The sequence below is a fragment of the Macaca mulatta genome, chromosome 16, assembly GCF_049350105.2.
Source record: "Macaca mulatta isolate MMU2019108-1 chromosome 16, T2T-MMU8v2.0, whole genome shotgun sequence".
NCBI lineage: Eukaryota > Metazoa > Chordata > Mammalia > Primates > Cercopithecidae > Macaca > Macaca mulatta.
In genome coordinates this window covers 1,833,745-1,856,409 of record NC_133421.1, presented here as the reverse complement: position 1 = coordinate 1,856,409, position 22,665 = coordinate 1,833,745, and the positions used below count along the sequence as shown (strand labels likewise).

At 56.6% G+C, this 22,665-nt stretch overlaps 1 protein-coding gene and 1 long non-coding RNA gene across 30 annotated transcripts in view; one reads left to right on the top strand and one right to left on the bottom strand.

Annotated features, from left to right (window-relative positions):
• Nucleotides 1-22,665, top strand: part of RPH3AL (rabphilin 3A like (without C2 domains)) — a 178,283-nt gene that overhangs the window by 144,451 nt on the left and 11,167 nt on the right. The window contains exon 7 of one of the 29 annotated variants that reach the window (XM_077969776.1): nt 7,290-7,468. The exons of the other annotated variants lie outside the window; for them this stretch is intronic. Within the exon in view, the coding sequence (XP_077825902.1) occupies nt 7,290-7,387 (98 nt within the window). The 3' untranslated portion in view covers nt 7,388-7,468. Of the gene's footprint in view, nt 1-7,289; nt 7,469-22,665 lie in introns of those variants that run through there. 29 annotated transcript variants of the gene reach the window in all.
• Nucleotides 17,875-20,885, bottom strand: LOC144335226 (uncharacterized). Its single transcript, XR_013405888.1, has 2 exons — nt 20,689-20,885; nt 17,875-20,417 (listed from the first exon to the last, which is right to left on the bottom strand). It is a non-coding gene; the product is annotated as an uncharacterized LOC144335226 (long non-coding RNA).

The window sequence follows — 22,665 nt, the reverse complement described above, 5'->3', positions numbered from 1 at the left end:
CTGACATCCACATCCACACACCCTCACACCCACACACACAAACATCCACATCCACACACCCTCACACCTACACACACACTGACATCCACATCCACACACCCTCACACCTACACACACAAACATCCACATCCACACACCCTCACACCCACACACACACACTGACATCCACATCCACACACCCTCACACCCACACACACACTGACATCCACATCCACACACCCTCACACCCACACACACACTGACATCCACATCCACACACCCTCACACCTACACACACAAACATCCACATCCACACACCCTCACACCCACACACACACACTGACATCCACATCCACACACCCTCACACCCACACACACACTGACATCCACATCCACACACACTCACACCCACACACACACTGACATCCACATCCACACACCCTCACACCCACACACACATCCACATCCACACACCCTCACACCCACACACACACTGACATCCACATCCACACACACTCACACCCACACACACTGACATCCACATCCACACACCCTCACACCCACACACACACATCCACATCCACACACCCTCACACCCACACACACACTGACATCCACATCCACACACCCTCACACCCACACACACACTGACATCCACATCCACACACGCTCGCTCACACCTACACACACACAAACATCCACATCCACACACACTCGCTCACACCTACACACACACACATCCACATCCACACACCCTCACACCTACACACACACTGACATCCACATCCACACACACTCACACCCACACACACACTGACATCCACATCCACACACCCTCACACCCACACACACATCCACATCCACACACCCTCACACTCACACACACACATCCACATCCACACACCCTCACACCCACACACACACTGACATCCACATCCACACACGCTGGCTCACACCTACACACACACGCACATCCACATCCACACACCCTCACACCTACACACACACTGACATCCACATCCACACACCCTCACACCCACACACACACTGACATCCACATCCACACACCCTCACACCCACACACACACTGACATCCACATCCACAAACCCTCACACCCACACACACACTGACATCCACATCCACACACCCTCACACCCACACACACACTGACATCCACATCCACACACGCTCGCTCACACCTACACACACACAAACATCCACATCCACACACACTCGCTCACACCTACACACACACTGACATCCACATCCACACACGCTTGCTCACACCTACACACACTGACATCCACATCCACACACGCTCACACCCACACACACACTGACATCCACATCCACACACACTCACACCCACATACACACTGACATCCACATCCACACACCCTCACACCCACACACACACACACATCCACATCCACACACGCTCGCTCACACCCACACACAAACATCCGCATCCACACACCCTCACACCCACACACACACTGACATCCACATCCACACACCCTCACACCTACACATACACAAACATCCACATCCACACACCCTCACACCTACACATACACAAACATCCACATCCACACACCCTCACACCCACACACACAAACATCCACATCCACACACCCTCACACCCACACACACACTGACATCCACATCCACACACCCTCACACCTACACACACACTGACATCCACATCCACACACCCTCACACCCACACACACTGACATCCACATCCACACACCCTCACACCCACACACACACATCCACATCCACACACCCTCACACCCACACACACACTGACATCCACATCCACACACCCTCACACCCACACACACAAACATCCACATCCACACACCCTCACACCCACACACACACACTGACATCCACATCCACACACCCTCACACCCACACACAAACATCCGCATCCACACACCCTCACACCCACACACACACTGACATCCACATCCACACACCCTCACACCTACACACACACTGACATCCACATCCACACACCCTCACACCTACACACACAAACATCCACATCCACACACCCTCACACCCACACACACACACTGACATCCACATCCACACACCCTCACACCCACACACACACTGACATCCACATCCACACACGCTCGCTCACACCTACACACACACTGACATCCACATCCACACACCCTCACACCTACACACACAAACATCCACATCCACACACCCTCACACCCACACACACACTGACATCCACATCCACACACCCTCACACCTACACACACACTGACATCCACATCCACACACCCTCACACCTACACACACAAACATCCACATCCACACACCCTCACACCCACACACACACACTGACATCCACATCCACACACCCTCACACCCACACACAAACATCCGCATCCACACACCCTCACACCCACACACACACTGACATCCACATCCACACACCCTCACACCTACACACACACTGACATCCACATCCACACACCCTCACACCTACACACACAAACATCCACATCCACACACCCTCACACCCACACACACACACTGACATCCACATCCACACACCCTCACACCCACACACACACTGACATCCACATCCACACACGCTCGCTCACACCTACACACACACAAACATCCACATCCACACACACTCGCTCACACCTACACACACACTGACATCCACATCCACACACACTTGCTCACACCTACACACACTGACATCCACATCCACACACGCTCACACCCACACACACACTGACATCCACATCCACACACCCTCACACCCACACACACATCCACATCCACACACCCTCACACCCACACACTGATATCCACATCCACACATGCTCGCTCACACCCACACACAAACATCCACATCCACACACCCTCACACCCACACACACACTGACATCCACATCCACACACCCTCACACCTACACACACACAAACATCCACATCCACACACCCTCACACCTACACACACAAACATCCACATCCACACACCCTCACACCCACACACACACACTGACATCCACATCCACACACCCTCACACCCACACACACACTGACATCCACATCCATACACGCTCGCTCACACCTACACACACACAAACATCCACATCCACACACGCTCGCTCACACCTACACACACACTGACATCCACATCCACACACGCTCGCTCACACCTACACACACACAAACATCCACATCCACACACCCTCACACCCACACACACTGACATCCACATGCACACACCCTCACACCCACACACACACTGACATCCACATCCACACACGCTCGCTCACACCTACACACACACTGACATCCACATCCACACACGCTCGCTCACACCCACACCCACACACACATCCACATCCACACACCCTCACACCCACACACACACAAACATCCACATCCACACACGCTCATACCCACACACACACAAACATCCACATCCACACACCCTCACACCTACACACACACAAACATCCACATCCACACACCCTCACACCCACACACACACTGACATCCACATCCACACACCCTCACACCCACACACACACTGACATCCACATCCACACATGCTCGCTCACACCCACACACACATCCACATCCACATACCCTCACACCCACACACACAAACATCCACATCCACACATGCTCGCTCACACCTACACACACATCCACATCCACACACCCTCACACCCACACACACACTGACATCCACATCCACACACCCTCACACCCACACACACACTGACATCCACATCCACACACGCTCGCTCACACCTACACACACACACACATCCACATCCACACACCCTCACACCCAACACACACATCCACATCCACACACCCTCACACCCACACACACACTGACATCCACATCCACACACGCTCACACCTACACACACACAAACATCCACATCCACACACCCTCACACCCACACACACACAAACATCCACATCCACACACCCTCACACCCACACACACACTGACATCCACATCCACACGCTCGCTCACACCTACACACACACAAACATCCACATCCACACACCCTCACACCCACACACACACAAACATCCACATCCACACACCCTCACACCCACACACACACTGACATCCACATCCACACACGCTCGTTCACACGTACACACACACAAACATCCACATCCACACACCCTCACACCCACACACACACAAACATCCACATCCACACACGCTCGCTCACACCTACACACACACACACATCCACATCCACACACCCTCACACCTACACACACACACAAACATCCACATCCACACACCCTCACACCTACACACACACAAACATCCACATCCACACACCCTCGCACCCACACACACACAAACATCCACATCCACACACCCTCACACCCACACACACACTGACATCCACATCCACACACCCTCACACCTACACACACATCCACATCCACACACGCTCGCTCACACCTACACACACACAAACATCCACATCCACACACCCTCACACCCACACACACACTGACATCCACATCCACACACGCTCGCTCACACCTACACACACACAAACATCCACATCCACACATCCTGACACCCACACACACACAAACATCCACATCCACACACCCTCACACCCCCCCACACACAAACATCCACATCCACACACCCTCACAGCCACACACACACTGACATCCACATCCACACATGGTTGCTCACACCTACACACACACAAACATCCACATCCACACACCCTCACACCCACACACACACAAACATCCACATCCACACACCCTCACACCCACACACACACTGACATCCACATCCACACACGCTCGCTCACACCCACACACACAAACATCCACATCCACACACCCTCACACCCACACACACAAACATCCACATCCACACACTCGCTCACACCTACACACACACACACATCCACATCCACACACCCTCACACCCACACACACACTGACATCCACATCCACACACGCTCGCTCACACCTACACACACACACACATCCACATCCACACACCCTCACACCCACACACACACTGACATCCACATCCACACACGCTTGCTCACATCTACACACACACAAACATCCACATCCACACACCCTCACACCCACACACACACAAACATCCACATCCACACACCCTCACACCCACACACACACTGACATCCACATCCACACACGCTCGTTCACACCTACACACACACAAACATCCACATCCACACACCCTCACACCCACACACACACAAACATCCACATCCACACACGCTCGCTCATGCCTACACACACACACACATCCACATCCACACACCCTCACACCTACACACACACACAAACATCCACATCCACACACCCTCACACCTACACACACACAAACATCCACATCCACACACCCTCACACCTACACACTCATCCACATCCACATATGCTCGCTCACACCTACACACACACAAACATCCACATCCACACACCCTCACACCCACACACACACAAACATCCACATCCACACACCCTCACACCCACACACACACTAACATCCACATCCACACACCCTCACACCTACACACACATCCACATCCACACACGCTCGCTCACACCTACACACACAAACATCCACATCCACACACCCTCACACCCACACACACACTGACATCCACATCCACACACGCTCGCTCACACCTACACACACACAAACATCCACATCCACACATCCTGACACCCACACACACACAAACATCCACATCCACACACCCTCATACCCCCACACACACAAACATCCACATCCACACACCCTCACACCCACACACACATTGACATCCACATCCACACATGGTTGCTCACACCTACACACACACAAACATCCACATCCACACACCCTCACACCCACACACACACAAACATCCACATCCACACACCCTCACACCCACACACACACACAAACATCCACATCCACACACCCTCACACCTACACACACATCCAGATGCACACACACTGACATCCACATCCACACACGCTCGCTCACACCCACACACACACACGCATCCACATCCACACATGCTCACACCTACTCACACATCCACCTTCACACACGCTCACACCCCACACACACTGACATCCACATCCCCACACGCTCACACCTACATACACACATCTATATAGACACATACTCACACACCCCACACACACACATACATCCACATCCACACACGCTCACACCTACACACACATCCACATCCACACATGCTCACACCTACACACACATCCACATCCACACATGCTCACACTTACATACACACCCACATGCACACACAAGCTCACACACTCGCACTCACACACACACATGCACACATTCACACGTGCGCACACACACTAGCTTTACACACACACTCCCATGCACATGAGCACGCCCTGGGGAGGAGCAGAGCCCCTCCCCTCAGCCACGCAGATTGGCCTTTTAATTTCATGGCGAGGAGGGCAGGGGCCCTCACTCTTGCAACAGACACTGTTTATTAACTGACTTTGCACAGAGGCCAGGCCGGACAATGCAGAGGCTCCCTTGTGTGAACTTGTGATGCCTCCAAGGCACCGACTGCAAACCCCCTCAGGACCCTCCGTGCCAGGCTCTGTGCCACGCACATCGCGGCCCTCTGGTTGTCCAGTGACCCATGTGATGTGTGTCAGCCCCCAGGCAGCAGGGCGGTCAGGGCTGGTGGCCAGGCTGCTCGTGGCGGCTCAGGAGGCATCTGTGGCCACGCATGGGTGGAGGGGGCACTGCCTGGGAGGCGGGAAGGAGGGAGATAGTTTCTGTGCCCAGAAGTCAAAGTGCCAGGTGTGCAGGGCGACTGCGGAGGACCACGCTTAGGGGATGCTCCGGGCCTGCCTCTGGCCTATTCCTGAGTGGCCGCGGTGTGCCCTCTGATTAGCCTGTGCCAAAGCCAAGGCGTGTGCCTTCTGACTGAATGGTGCCTTGGCCATCCCAGACCTGGCTGTGCACTTGCAGGGGTACACGGGGTGGCTGCTGGGTGCCTGTGGGAGGCCAGATGACCCTGCCCGTCTGGAACTGTCCGTACAGCAGCAGTCCTGAGCCTGGGGGTGGGGCAGAGGCCTGCCCGGGGACCGGCCCTGCCAGCCCTTCTGTGCGTTTGTGTGACCCACAGGGCCTCACGATAAAGTCCTTGGCAGCCTTTGCAGGGGGCTCAGCCTTGCTTGCCTCTAGGAAGACCCCGTAAGCTGCCGGAGGCCGCTGGCTGACTGCCCTTTCCTTCTCAGGCTGGTCTCACAGCTGTCAGGCTCCTGCAGAAGACGGCCCTCAGCGGGCAGTGCTGGGAGGCTGGCACGGGGACCGGGCCCGTCTGGTCTGCTGCTGACTGAGGACTCCACTGTTGTTTTTCTGCCCCTGAGAGTGGCATCCCTGCCACCACCCGCAGCCCCACCAGGCGGGCGCCCCGATGCCAGGCAGCTAGCTGGGCTCAGGGCTGCAGCTGTGTGCCGCGTCAGAGCCCGTCCGACAAGCACAGCCCTCACGGCACCAGACTCAGCCCAAACTGTGCTCAAGTGGAAGCAGAGTGGCCAGCACTGAGGCGTGGTCCCCCAGCACCCTGGAAAGTCCAGGGGGGCAGCGCCGGGTCTGTCCTGAACAGGCCGATTCCTCAGCACGTGGCGGGGGGCAGGCACGGGATAGATACTTGTTACACGAGTGAGCAAATGAATGGACGAGCCGCCCACACACTCCCGAATGCCTGAAAGGCCTGCGGAGAGGTTTTCATTGAGGCCGGCCGGCTCCTCCGGGTCGGGGTCTGCTGGGAAGTCCCAGGAGATGCTCAGAGGCTGTGAAAACCTCCCTCTGCTCTCACCAGACGCTGTTCCTCCCGGGACACAGCATGGCCTCCTCCTGCCCCAGAGCCCCTGTCACTGGCCTGGAGCCTGTCACAGCGCCAGCTGGCTCGCTCTCTCAGCCTCTCTCTAAGCCTCTTTGCCACCTCCATCCATCTCTCTCTCTCTCTCTCTCCCCACTCCCTCTGTCTCCCCCTCCCTCCCTCTCCCCCTCCCCCTCCCTCCCTCTCCCCCTCCCTCTCCCTCTCCCTCTCCCTCCCCCTCCCTCCCTCTCCCCCTCCCTCTCCCTCTCCCTCCCCTCCCTCCCTCTCCCCCTCCCCCTCCCTCTCCCTCTCCCTCCCCCTCCCTCCCTCTCCCCCTCCCTCTCCCTCTCCCTCTCCCTCCCCTCCCTCCCTCTCCCTCTCCCTCCCCCTCCCTCCCTCTCCCCCTCCCCCTCCCTCCCTCTCCCCCTCCCTCTCCCTTCGTCTCCCCCTCCCTCCCTCTCCCCCTCCCTCCCTCTCCCCCTCCCTCCCTCTCCCCCTCCCTCTCCCTTCGTCTCCCCCTCCCTCCCTCTCCCCCTCCCTCCCTCTCCCCCTCACTCTCCCTTTCCCTCCCCCTCCCTCCCCCTCCCTCTCCCCCTCCCTCTCCCTCCGTCTCCCCCTCCCTCTCCCTCTCCCTCCCCCTCCCTCCCTCTCCCCCCTCTCCCTCTTCCTCCTCCTCCCTCTCCCTCCTCCTCCCTCCCTCTCCCCTCCCTCTCCCTCCCTCCCTCCCTCCCTCTCCCTCCCCCTCCCTCCCTCTCCCCCTCCCTCTCCCTCCCTGTCACCCCCTCCCTCCCTCTCCCCCTCCCTCTCCCTCTCCCCCTCCCTCTCCCTCTCCCTCTCCCCCTCCCTCTCCCTCCCTCTCCCCTTCCCTCTCCCCCCCTCTCCCTCCCTCTCCCTCCCTCTCCCCCCTCCCTCTCCCTCCCTGTCACCCCCTCCCTCCCTCTCCCCCCACCCCCTCCCTCCCTCTCCCCCTCCCTCCCCCCCGACATCCCTTAGGCTCATACACCTGCAGCTCCCAACTCCTTCAGCTTCTTCTCCCTGCATCCCAGCCCACCCCATTTGCTTTCTCATGCGCTGTTGGAAGAGGAAGGGTAACCAATGGATACTACAAGTCGTGAACTTTTCAACCCACAGAGCAATCAGGTGAAAAGCATTGATGTTGCTGAGGTGGGTTCCTTTGTCTTACTCCTTTAAGTATTTTTTGTTAATGTTTTTTCTTTTTCTTTTTGAGACAGTCTTGCTCTGCCACCCAGGCTGGAGGGCAGTGGTGTCATCTTGGCTCACTGCAACCTCCACCTCTCGGGTTCAAGCAATTCTCATGTCTTAGCCTCCTGAGTAGCTGAGATTACAGGCGTGCACCACCAAACCCGGCTAATATTTGTAATTTTAGTAGAGACGGGGTTTCACCATGTTGGCCAGGCTGGTCTCAAACCCCTTGGCCTTAAACAATTCACCAGCCTGGCCTCCCACAGTGCTGGGATTGCCAGCGTGAGCCACTGTGCCAGGACTTTCTTTGTTTATTTTTAATTACATAAGAATACATGACATATTTTAGCAAGTTAATTCAAAAGGTGTATGAAAAAGAAAAATGTCTTCTCCCTCCTCTCATCTCCAAACCCTTTCTCTGTGTTCCTACAAACCTGTACTTGATAAAGGGGTGGGGTTTTTTTTTTTGGCTTTTGTTTTAGCAATAAAAATAGGCTCTCACCCATCCCTCTGCATGGTGCTTTCTTCACTTAAAAGAATATCAGGAGCATCCCTCCAGGCCAACAGACACAGATTTTACATTGTTCGTTTTCATGGCTGAGTAAAATCCCACAATACAGTGTATTATAATGTGATTAATCACCTATTGATGGACATGGAGATCAATTTCTAGTTTTTTTTTTTTACTTTTTTTTTTTAAATTTTAGAGTCAGGGTATTGCCCTGTCACCCAGGCTGGAGTGTCGTGGCGCAATCATGGCTCACTGCAGCCTTGACCTCCTGGGCTCATGTGATCCTCCTACCTCAGCACCCCCGGTAGCTGGGACTACAGGTGCACACTGTTGTACCCAGCAAACTTTTAAATTTGTATGTTTTTGTGGAGATGGACGTCTCACTATGTTGTCCAGGCTGGTCGAGATCCTGAGCTCAGGCTGTCCACCCACCTTGGCCTCCCAAAGTGCTGGAATTACAGGCACGAGCCACCATCCTTGGCCAACAAGATGAATTTTTTTTTTTTTTTTTTTTTTTTTTTTTTTTTTTTGAGGTGGAGTCTCACTCTGTCACCAGGCTGGAGTGCAATGGTGCAATCTCGGCTCACTGCAACCTCTGCCTCCCAGGTTCAGACAATTCTCCTGCCTCAACCTCCTGAGTAGTTGGGACTACAGGCACGTTCCACCACGCCCAGCTAATTTTTTGTAATTTTAGTAGAGATGGGGTTTCACCATGTTAGCCAGGCTGGTCTCAATCTCCTGACCTTGTGATCTGCCAGCCTCAGCCTCCCAAAGTGCTGGGATTACAGGTGTGAGCCACCGCGCCCGGCCTAAAATGATTTTTAAATATTCATAAGGACACAAGTGTTCACAGGAGCATTATAACCAAAGAGTGGCAACAACTCATACGTCCATCAACTGATGAATGGACAGAATGTGGCGTAATCACACAGTGGAACGTTATTCAGTCATAAAAAGGAGGGAAGGGCTGATCCACGCTGTAGCCTGGATGAACCTTGAAAACACCATGCAAAGTGAGTGAAGCCGGGGACAAAACGCCATGTGGTGTGTGATCCGATCTCGCGTATACGAGCTGGCGGGAACAAGCCAATGCACAGAGGCAGAAGGTCGGTGGGTGGTGGCCAAGGCTTGGGGAGAACGGGGAGGGCAACGCGGGCACAGGGTTTCCCTCAGAGCTGATGGAAATGCTCTGAAACTAGATGTTGGTGGTTACACAAATGTGTGGCTACATGAAAAACCACTGGATTGTGTACTTTCTAGAGGTATATTTTATGGCATATAAATTATGTTTCAATTTTTAAAATTCGTAAGGTAGAGAATAGCTTAACAACAAAAATCATTTTTTTTTTTTTTGAGATGGAGTTTCGCTCTTGTCACCCAGGCTGGAGGGCAATGGTGCGATCTCAGCTCACTGCAACCTCCACCTCCCGGGTTCAAGTGATTCTCCTGCCTCAACCTCCCGAGTAGCTGGGATTACAGGTGCCCGCCACCACGCTTGGCTGATTTTGTATTTTTAGTAGAGACGGGATTTCTCCATGTTGGCCAGGCTGGTCTTGAACTCCTGACCTCAGGTGATCCACCCACCTTGGCCTCCCAAAGTGCTGGGATTACAGGCGTGAGCCATCGCACCCGGCCAAAAAACACTTTTTAAGAATAGCAAGGGTAGGCTGGGTACACTGGCTCATGCCTGTAATCCCAGCACTTTGGGAGGCCAAGGTAGGAGGATTGCTTGAGTCAAGAGTTCAAGACTAGCGCTGGGCAACATAGACACTGCCTCTACAGACAAATTTTTAAAACTTAGCTGGGTATGGTGGCACATACCTAGTCCCAGCTACTCAGGAGGCTAAGGTGGGAGGATCACTTGAGCCCAGGAGCTTGAAGCAGCAGTGAGCTGAGACCGCACCACTGCACTCCAGCCTGGGTGAAAGAGTGAGACCCGTGTCTCGCAAAAAACAAAACAGAATCGCAGGAGTAGTGGAAAGAACCGTCCGGCCACATTGTAAAGCTTTCTATAAAGTTACTGTATTCAGTAAGAACGGTATAGTATTGGCATCAGGACAAACAGAATATTTATTTGCAGAATTAATCAATAGACAAGTGGAATAGACAAGAATAGAGAAACGGTAGCCTGAGAATATATGGACGCCAGCCATAAGTTGCTTTTCGACTCAGTGAGAAGCTAACAGACCTGTCTTAAAATGGAGCTGGCGCAATGAGATTTCTTTCTCCTTCTAGGTGTATCCAGAAGCACATCACACATAGATAAGATCGAAATGTTAAAAATAACACAGTGAAAGTATTAGGGAAAGAGGAGACGTGCTCCCGTCCTCTGTGTTACCTCAGGGAGAGCCAGCGGCTGCGCTGCAGACGCAGGACGGGTGCGCTGACTACCTGAGTTTGCTGCTCTCTCCCTCCCCTGGACGCTGGGTATTGATTCTGGCCCAGGATTTGCCTACACCCCCCCCGGTGGGTCTCAGCAGGGCATCCCTTCTTTCCCCAGGAGGGGTCGGGGAACGGCATGGCCTGAGTCCCTGTTGGTACCTGGCCCCAGGGTCTGCCTCTGAGCAGTGTCTCTCCCCCTCCACCCGATCCCTGCCAACAGCGTGTGCTCTGCCCCGCCCTTCCTGGCACGTCGTTGCGCGTATATGACAGCAGTAAAGTCAGCTTCTGCATATGCGACCTGGTCTCTTTGGTCCCCTGCGGTACATGAGGTGTAAACGGTGGCACCAGTGCTGCAGGTCCTGGGGTTGTGACACCGTTAGAGCTGGGCTCAGCCCCTCTGCAGGCTTCTTTCCTTCGAGCTGGATCCCTCCCCTATGCACAGAGAGAGAGCTGCTGGGGGTGGGACTTGAGAGTAGCCACACCAACCTGGCATATCTGAGTAGCGAGAGTACATCTTTTCCTGATAAAATACGGAGCTCAGAGGCAGGAGCGACGGCTTTGGTTCGGCAGCTCAGCGACGCCAGGACGGACGTCTTTGGAATTCTTCTGTTTCCCTCATGGTCGCAAGACGGGTGCTGCAGTTCCAGCTGTCACTGTAAAGAAGGGAACGATAGAGGCGTGGCTGGAGGAGCAAGGCTGCTTGGAGTCGTTACGCTGGATTCTCAGATGGAACGTTCCTCGCCTCCGATGCTGAGGACAGTTAGCAGCCTCCAGAGCTGTGACCCAGCGGCACCGCTGCCTGGGTCGGCCCCAGAGGGAGTTAGTTCCTTCTTTTATTTTCTTCCCTCCCTCCCTCCCTTCAAGACAGGGTTTCACTCCGTCACCCCGGCTGGAGTGCAGCGGCTCAGTCTCAGCAAACTGGACACTCAGCTTCCCGGGCTCGAGCAATCCTCCCACCTCCGCCTCCCCAGTAGCTGGCCGTGTGCTACCGCACCGGCTAATGATTTTGTATTTGCAGAGATGAGGTGCTTCCACGTTGCCCAGGCTGGTCTCGAACTCTTGAGCTCAAGGGATCCGCCCGGCTCAGCCTCCCAAAATTCTGGTGCTACAGGTGTGAGCCACCGCACCTGGCCTGCTGTGTCATTTCTGTCTGCCTTTCTCAACTGCGACCGAGTGCCTGACACCAGGGGCCTGAAGCCCGTGTTCAGAGGGCTTTCTGGGACACGTGTCCTTCTCTCAGGTGGGAGCCAGGACCTCTGGATTCGTGAGGTTTTACCACGTGGACCTCGGCCCGGGATCCTGGGGTATCTTCGAAAGCCTTGTCACTGGGCTGTGGCCTGGCCAGATGTGGGGAGGCCTTCCCACTTTGCCCAGCACCATAAAAAGCCCTGCTAACAGGGTGTAAATACCCATTTCCTCCTCACGTCCATGCCCGTAGAGAGGAACCAAAAAGCTCCCAGGCTGGGATACAGGCACCTCCGGCTGTGAGGCAAATTCCTTTTCCTTTCTCTGCTGAGGCCTGGGTCATGGTCCCTCCTCAGGCCTCTGTGCAGGAATCCTGCCGCCTCCCACCCTCTGTCCTTCCCCAGAGGGCAGCGCAGGCCTCCTGGGGGGCTTTGAACAGGGTGGCACACGGGTCCCTTCAAGGTCTGTCCCAGAACAGGGTGGCACACAGGTTCCCCTCAAGGTCTGTCCCAGAACAGGGTGGCACACAGGTTCCCCTCAAGGTCTGTCCCAGAACAGGGTGGCACACGGGGTCCCTTCACGGTCTCTTCCAGAAAAGCTCTTCCAGGCTTTGGATTTGTCCCAGATGAGGAATTTCAAGGAAAATGGGAGTTTCACGATCACTTCAGTGGCTCATGTGATGTCAGACAGGTTTTAAAAATCCTAAACTGTGGTCCTTCTTGTGGTGGGGTGAACGTAAACTTGAGGGTTCTGTGTGGGTTGGACAGTCTGGTTCAGCTCAGGCCACAGACGTTGACGGGGGCCGCCCTTCCCCGGTGAGCCCCCCACTAACCTGCCGCCCCCAGCCCACGCCCTCTACCTCTGTCTTCCTGGAAAAGCTGAGTCCCTCCGAGCTGTGCTGGCCCCAGTGCTCTGTGACTCACGGCCGTTAACGCAGCCGATGCTCAGAGCAGCCTCCAGGGCAGCTACAGACGGTGAAATTGACTGCTCATGATGGATGAGGAGGGGAAGCCTGGCCAGGGTCCTGTGGGCGGCCAGGCTGTGCCGAGAGGACCCGGGATCCCGGCTTCCAAATCCCATGCATGCCCCGCCCGTGGCAGAAGCCGTGTGGAGTGAGGCTCTCGCTCGGCTCCCCACGGTCACTAGCTCTTTCTGTTCTGACTGTTGGGGGTTTTTGGTTGTGAGGATCACGGACCTGAGGAAGGTTCTCCCAGAAGCAGGGTGGGAGGCGGAGGCTGGCGAGGCTGCAAGGAGACAGACGAGGGCTGAGCTGCTTCTACTTGTGCCAGCTCCATGCTCCCGACGCCCAGTCTGCAGCCTGCCCACCCTCCAAGCCAACACCTGCCCCGCCCCACCCCGCTCTCAGGACCCCACGCCCATACTTGGGAGAAGCAGCGATTGGCCCAGTTATTTCTCTTCAGTGTTCGACAGTCAGACATAATGGACGGCGTCGCCGGCTAAGGCCACTTTTCCCAGAGCAGAGCTGAGGCAGGGCAGGGACATTTAGGTTTCCTTGATCAACAGCCATCCAACCACAGAACTGGGTGTTTTGCATCTGACGGAGGAGTGAGCTCCTTGTCAATGGGAGCATTCAAGCCCAGAGGCAGGACATTAGAGTGGGGGTCCTGCGGGTCAGAAGCTATGAGAAGCTCACTGTGGGCTGGCACTGTGTGTCGAGTTATGCCCAGGTTGGGAGCAGAGCTGGCACAGGGCGAGGCCTTCTGTGCTGCAAGATCAGGGAAGCCACGTGGCCCATGCAAGCTTCGAACCCGGGACCCGTCTTGTGAGTGCGGAGCCACCGCCGACCCAGGCTTCGGACCCGGGACCCGTCTTGTGAGTGCGGAGCCACCGCCGACCCAGGCTTCTAACCCGGGACCCGTCTTGTTTGTTAGTGCAGAGCTACCGCCGACCCGAGCTTCAGACCCGGACCCGTCTTGTGAGTGCAGAGCCACTGCCGATGCGAGCTTCGGACCCGGGACCCGTTTTGTTAGTGCAGAGCCACCGCCGACCCAGGCTAATAAGCAGCCCTGTGGCTGCCGTGTTTCCATCAGACGCATATGCTGTTTCCTGACTTCTTCACGTGGCGAGCTATTTATACCAGCCCAGCCATTCATTCTTAATGAGGCGCAGTTGTGGATTGTAGAATGTTTTATTTTCAGACAGGATTGCTCACTGTCCAGAGCCAGCTGCTGCTGTACTGCCTTCCTTCTCTCTCTGTCCCTGAGAGATTTGCATTTTGAAAGCTCAGCCTCCCTCTCCTCACCCCCAGCCCACTCCCCACCCCAGTATTTTGCTAGCAGACTCTGGATTTGCCATTTCTGTCACATATACCAGCCACGGTATGTGAATTCCCCACAGCCTGCAGAGCAGCTGGGAGTGTGTGTTGTACACACCGGGCTATGGGGCTGGAGCTTGCAGGAGGAGGCAGAACGGAGTAGGAAGGCCTCCCTGTCGGGAGGTGGTGCCGTCTGTCCTCGGGGACCAGACATTGCCTGTGTTATGGGCCACAGACTGGGGGAGCGGTGATTCAATCTGGCCTGCTGCTTAAAACTCATGTCAACTTGTTTAAATGTGGAGAATTCTCATTTTTTAGAAAATGGAGCTCTGGCTTCTTTTGGGGAAATCAGAAGGTCTGCCGATACCTCCCTGCTGGGGGACGTTGGTCAGGGTCAGTGGCCGCTCCCCGCTCAGGAGGTTGGTCAGGGTCAGTGGCCGCTGCCCGCTCGGGACGTTGGTCAGGGTCAGTGGCCGCTCCCCGCTCAGGGGGAGTTGGTTGGTCAGGGTCAGTGGCCGCTGCCCACTCGGGAGGTTGGTCAGGGTAAGTAGCCGCTCCCCGCTCGGGGGAAGTTGGTTGGTCAGGGTCAGTGGCCGCTGCCCTCTCGGGAGGTTGGTCAGGGTCAGTGGCCGCTCCCCGCTCGGGGGAAGTTGGTTGGTCAGGGTCAGTGGCCGCTGCCCTCTCGGGAGGTTGGTCAGGGTCAGTGGCCGCTCCCCACTCGGGGGAAGTTGGTTGGTCAGGGTAAGTAGCCGCTCCCCGCTCGGGAGGTTGGTTGGTCAGGGTCAGTGGCCGCTCCCCGCTGGGGAGGTTGGTCACGGTAAGTAGCCACTCCCCGCTACAGTCTCCACCTGGCCCTATTATCTCTGACACCCTTTCAGCGTCTCCGTTGCAGTGTTTTTAAGAAGAAAGGGAAACCGTTCTTGTCACACGTCCCTATGAAAAGAGAGAAAAGAAGATAAACCAACAGGGACACCTGTTGCAAGAAAAATGGGCCTGCTTCTCTCAGAAGGGAAGGGTCCTCGTGTCCGGCTCACGTCACTCCCTGACCTTCGCACCTGGCCCGTGGAAGGCAGGGGCCTGACCAGGTCACGTCTGTGTGTCTGTTCTCCTAACCCTGACCCCTTGACCCTGCCCCTCGTGGCTGCTGTGATCATGGCGGCGGCTTTTTCAGCAGGGCTTACGGTCCCAGCCCCTGCAGGGCAGGTGTTTTCTGGGGGACTCCTGGGCTGGACAGTCTTGGCGTTGGAAGCCCTTTTTCCTCTCTGGGTGTTGGTTCCCCCACGAGTAGACTGGATGAGGGGCTGGGACAGAGTCTGTTCTCTCCCAGCGTTCACGTCTTACAGGTCTGAATCCAAGGGAATGAAGCTTACGGAGGAATTCCAGGCAGCTGGTAGAGCAGGGGCTGATAAGGCAGCTCTCAGATCAGCCTCTGCTGGAAAGCCCAGCCCCATTTCCGCATCGGCCCCACCCTCTTTGCACACACGCGCACGGACAGGCGTGTGCTGCCAAACGAAATCCCGTCAGACCCCCCGGCACCCCCGCTGTGCTGGGATAAACGCTCACTAAGTGCCGTGAACTAACCGAAGCTTCCTGCCCAGGTCCTAGGCCCAGGAAGGCCTCTTATGCTCAATTAGCACCTTCTCCGTCTCACTCATTTTCCTCCCTGCATGGGTTCTCTGGTCCCAGGGAGCTGGAAGTACCTGGGATTTTTGAAATATAAAAAGCTAATAGAAGCCCCCACACACACACACACGCACACACACACACACGCACACACACACGCACACCCACACACATGCACGCGCACACACACACCCCCACACACACGCGCACACACACACACCCACACACACATGCACACACCCACACACACCCCCACACACCCCACACACCCCCAATACACACGCACACATACACACACACACACTCACACAACGCACACATACACACGCACACACGCACACATGCGCACACGCACACACACACACACGCACACACACGCACACACACATACACACACACGCGCGCACACACACGCACACACACCCCCCACACACACACCCACGCACACACACACCCCCACACACCCACACACACCCCCCACACACGCACACACACACACCCCCCCCACACACCCACACACACCCCCCCACACACATGTGCGCGTGCACACACACCACACACACACGCACACACACACACGCACACACCCACAACACCCCCACACACGTGCACACACACACCCCCACACACATGCGTGCGCGCACACACCCACACCCACACACACGTGCACACACACGCACACACACACACATACACACATGCACACACACACACGCCAGAAAGGACCGTTTAGAGACAAGGAAGGGGGGTTGTCTGAACCACCTGAGAACCGCGCTGTAGGCCCCGTGTGGCACCTCGAAAGCCGCTGACTCAGATCTTCCTGGTGCAGGTCTGCTGTTTGTGTCAAGAAAACAAACAATCAAACAACGTCATAGACAGTCGTGTCTGTGGCTCTGGTCCAGCCAGACGTTTGGGGAGTGAATGTCGTCCATCCCAGCTGAGGCAGGGCGAGGGGAGGGGGTGACGCCGCGCTGCCCGAGGCCGCGGTGGGTCCCGCTGGGAGAGACACTGACAGTCGGCCTTGGTCTTCTCAGGCAGCTGCCATTCTGCCCGGCTCAGCTGAGGTCTGGGTACCATTTGCCCATCTGTCTGTGCAGGTAAAAGGGACGGGCTTTGGCCCTCGGTGCCGAGGAGTCAGATAAAAACGGCACCTGCAGCAGCCACCACAGATGACACGGTTGCTCGTTGCAGGCTGCGCTGGGCGCTGTGCATCTCTGTTATTTCGTGTCATCCCCCATCAACCTGTGATGGAGGCACTACTATTGTCCCATTTCACAGAAACTAAGTACCAGAGAGGTCAAATAATCCGCACCGTAGTCTCAGCGTGGAAAGGCAGAGAAGTACCCGCAGTGGTCAGGAAACCGCCCTTTCCGTGAATCTCCGGGGAGTAGAGGCCCGGCCACATCTTGCATGGCAATGTTTTGAAAGGGAAGGCCACACACGAATTTGTTTTGACCTTTGGAGCCCTTGGTTAAGCCAGACACAAGCTCGGTGATGATGGGCACGAATGGAGAGGCCACCCCCAGAACAGAAGTCCTGGGCACGAACGAGCTACTGTCGCTTTCCTCACCTGCTGCACCCGACGCCTTCCCCCACCCGCCCGTTGCGGGCCTCCTCGCTGGCTTAGAGATTGGTTTTCAAGAGAAGGCCCTCATCAGCCACACCACGGAAGTCAGGAGTGTGGCTGTCGCCTCTAATCTGCCCAAGACCCAGTGGCAGCCTTGGCTGACTGGTCGATCCCAGCTCCACGGTGACATCTGCGGGCCCCTTGCCCCTGTCTTAGCTGAACTGGGAGAGTGGAGCCCAGCCCCCAAGGGCCAGCCTCTGGCTTCCATTTGGTGTGCAGAGCTCCCGTGTGTGCCTGGCGTGTGTGCCTGGCGTGTGAAGCTGGCATGTGAACCTGGCATGTGTGCCTGGCATGTGTGCCCGGCATGTGTGCCCGGCGTGTGAACCTCTGGCCCATGCTAGGCCCTGCCTTGTGCAGTGAAGCACGTCCGTCTCCAGCCGCTCACCTGTCTCGGGGACTAAGTAAAGTGAATAAATGGGGGCCTCCCTGCCCCATCTGACTCTAGCGAAGGCCTAGGAGATAACCGCCTGGCTCCGCTCAGCTCGCAGCCCTCTCCCATGACCTCCTGTCCGTCACAGGTGAAGCCTGGGCCTGCACGTGGAGCTGAGCTGATTCCTCGCTGGTGTCCGGAAGCAGCAGGGCCCTGGCCTGCACACAGGAAGCAGCGGGCGGGCCTCCCTGCCTGGCTTGCCCCTGGGGTAGACAGGAGGTCCAGGCAAAGCAGGCAGCCCACCCCGTACCTAAGCTCTGACCACAGACCCCGTGGGCCTGAGGAGGGACTGAGATTCAAGTCCAGGTGGGGGAAACTGAGGCACAAACCCAGAGGCCAAGAGAGCAGGGCCCTGAGGTTGTGTGACAGACCTGGGGAGGGAAAGACGGAGATGGAGACGCAGGGATGCAGAGAGGCAGATCCTGGAGAGTGAGAGGAGCTGGCATAGACAGAAGGAGGAGCCAAGAGACACTCAGGAAGGCTCCGAACGCACAAAGACGCAGACACGGAGGGAAATGAAGACAAGAAATTCAGAGGCAGAGGGAGATTTTAGAAACATCAGCAAGAGGCCGGGTGCTATGGCTCACGCCTGTGATCCCAGCACTTTGGGAGGCCGAGGCAGGTGGATCACTTGAGCCCAGGAGTTCGAGACCAGCCTTGACAACATAGCAAGACCCTGTATCTATTAAAAAAAAAAAAAAGCAAGAGAGGCAGAAAGAGATGAGGTGAAAGAACAGCGAAGGCCCAGACACACGCAGAGGAAGGCTGGAGTCAGGACACACACAGAAGCACGCCCTGCACCCGGCACAGTTGTGGGCAGGAGGCACGGACTTGCTATGCTTCATCTCTGTCACAAACCAAAAGCCGTCATCGTCCCTGACAGCACAGACCACACCCGACCCAGACCGGGCCATGTCCCCTGTATGCCTGAGCCTGGAGCCTCTCTCCTGAGCCAGCGGGACTGTCCTGGCCCCAGAGGAGTCCACTCCTGGCCTTTGCTTTTCCTGTTCTCTGCCCAGGATGCCTGGCACGCCCCAGCCTCAGCGTTTGTGTATAAATCATACCCATCCTTTAATTCCACCTCTTCCAGGGAACCCTTTCTGATTGCCCCGTCCCTGAGGGGTCCACCGCCCTTCGCGTTCTCTCTGGAGGGAGCCGTTCTTATCTCCCGTCCGTCCGCCTTTCGTTCTGTCTGGAGCTCCTCAAGCGAGTGCAGGGACCACAAGATTTCAATGCTGGTGACCACATTGCTATTGATTTGCGGATTTGTCTTCATTATCCGGTGCCTCCTGTCTGTCTCTGGGCCTGAAGGAGGGAGTAAATGAAAATCGATGGCAAATGAATAAGCAAGCACAGGACAGCCTCCTCCACTCCCGAGGTCTGGATTCCCAGCCCCGGCTGTGCCCCGTCAGCTCCCGTGCCCGGGGCTGTCCTCGGGGGCCTTTCCGTGGCAGCCTGGACGGGGGACCGAGGAAGGGGGGCTCCCCGGGTGCCACGGCCTCTCCCGCCCTCTGAGGTAGTCCTGAGGCTGTCAGGCGTGGTCAGGTTGGCAGCCAGCGAAGGGCCAGACGCGCACCCGAATCTCCCGACTCCAGGGCCCCTGAGGGAGGGCAGGGCAGGCTCCGAGCCTCTTCCGGCTGCCCGTGGGCTCCTCCCTAAGAGGTCAGGGCTCTCTGGGCCTCGGAGCCCCCTTGCTCCCTTTCCAGGCCCTGCAGGAGTTTCCAAACCCAAGGAAGAGCTTGTTTCCCCAGCCCTGCACCCCGCCCGGAGGTGGGTTTGGAAGAAGAGCTCCCCCGGGACCCACTCATCCGTGTCCATGGAAGCGGCCGCCTACAGCTCCTCCCCGTTCAGCTGCTTTGCCCAGGCTGAGGCTCCCGGCACCCGCTCCCCGAGTGTCCCTTTGGGGGAGGCTGGGAGAGGCGCCTGGCACCCCTGAGATTTCTCCCTCGTGGGTCAGAAGGGCTGCTCGCCCTGCTCTCGTCCTGGGGGAAACCTCGGCTCTTTGGGGGGGTGGAGGTGACAGACGGGGCCCTGGGGTCGCCGTTCCCTCTGTGCCCAGCCCTTGCTGACCCCAGCCGGCCCTGCTGTTTTTGCGCAGCGCGGTTTCCTGTCCTGGGGAGGAGTTTCGGGAAAACAGCAGGTATTTCCTGAGTACCCGCTTTGTCCAAAGCCCAGCCGTGGGGCTGCATTCAGGTCTGGCCCCGACCTCGCGTGGTGCCTGAAGCTGTTGAGGAGGTCAAGGCAGGCATCGGTGGGAGCTGCAATGCAGCCAGACGGCATCTGGGCGGGGAGAGGAGGGAGGGCGCGTCTTCCCTGCTTCTTCCCGTTGGCATTTCGCCCACAGGGTTGAGGAGACTTTTCAGTGGAGAAATGATTTGAATGGGTTCCTCGAGGGGGTGGATTAGATTCAAATTTTTAAAAATATTTATAGGCTCGTACAGCCTTTTACATTTGCAAAGCGGTTTGTCCGATGGTAGTTATTTCTGTCTCCATTTTACAGACGGGAAGGCTGAGGTTGAAGGAGATTAAGGTATTTGCCCAGGAGCCTCCGAGGCAGGACCAGAGCTCAACCCTAGCTGCTGAGAGCGAACTAGAGTTCCCCCCACCTGCGGCCTCTGCTGCGACAGGAAAGGGGTCCAGAGGGGGCGCAGAAGAGCATGGTGGGGAGACCGAGAGGGGACTGGCCACGTGGAGGGAAGGATTTCTGAGCGGGTAGAGCCCTTACGGTCAGGCAGGACCCTGGATAGAAAGGCCTGGGTTCAAATCCCAGCTCTGCCTCTGAATGGCTTCTGAAGGCATCTTGTGTCCTGGGTGTCCTCCACAGCCCAGCTTGGGAACCCAAGCTCCCTCAAAAGGGGTGAGTCCACCTGCGAGGTTGGCCCGGGCACCCCAGGGCCAGCGCTGTGCTGCGTGGCGTCTCCACTGTAACAGCTTTTCCTATCAAGCACCTACCACAGGCCAGACGCTGACCGCATTCTTCTTCTGACCCTCACGACAACCCGGGGTGGGAGCCCCCAATCCCCCTTTCCACAGGTGAGCCCCTGAGCACACAGGTAGAGGACTGCTCCAGGGCTGGACACTCACGCCTGTGATCTCAGCACTTTGGGAGGCCGGGCAGGAGGATTGCTTGAACCCAGGAGTTAGAGACCAGCCCTGGCAAGTAGGGAGACGACGTCATTACGAAAAGTGAAAACTCGGAAACCGGCCTAAAGTCATACCACTGGGAAGTGGCAGAGGCAGGGCAACAACCCAAGTCTCAGAGGCAGAGACTCCCCATCCCAGACTCCCCTCCTGCTGCCACCAAGATGGAGCCCGGGCCTTGGGAGGCATCTCAGTGGGACTTCAGGCCCCGCATCCTACCCTGCGTGCAGGTGGAGCGGCCGTCCCCCGTCCCAGCAGGGACCGAGAGCCCTGCGTCTCCGCAGCTGCGCCTGCCTGATGGGCTGGAGACGGCTAATGGGGAGTGTCTACCCTTCCCGGGGCCTTATCATCGTTCCTTTACATTAAGAGAACTTTTTTTGTTTTGTTTTTAGTCTGCAAAATTTTCCACCAT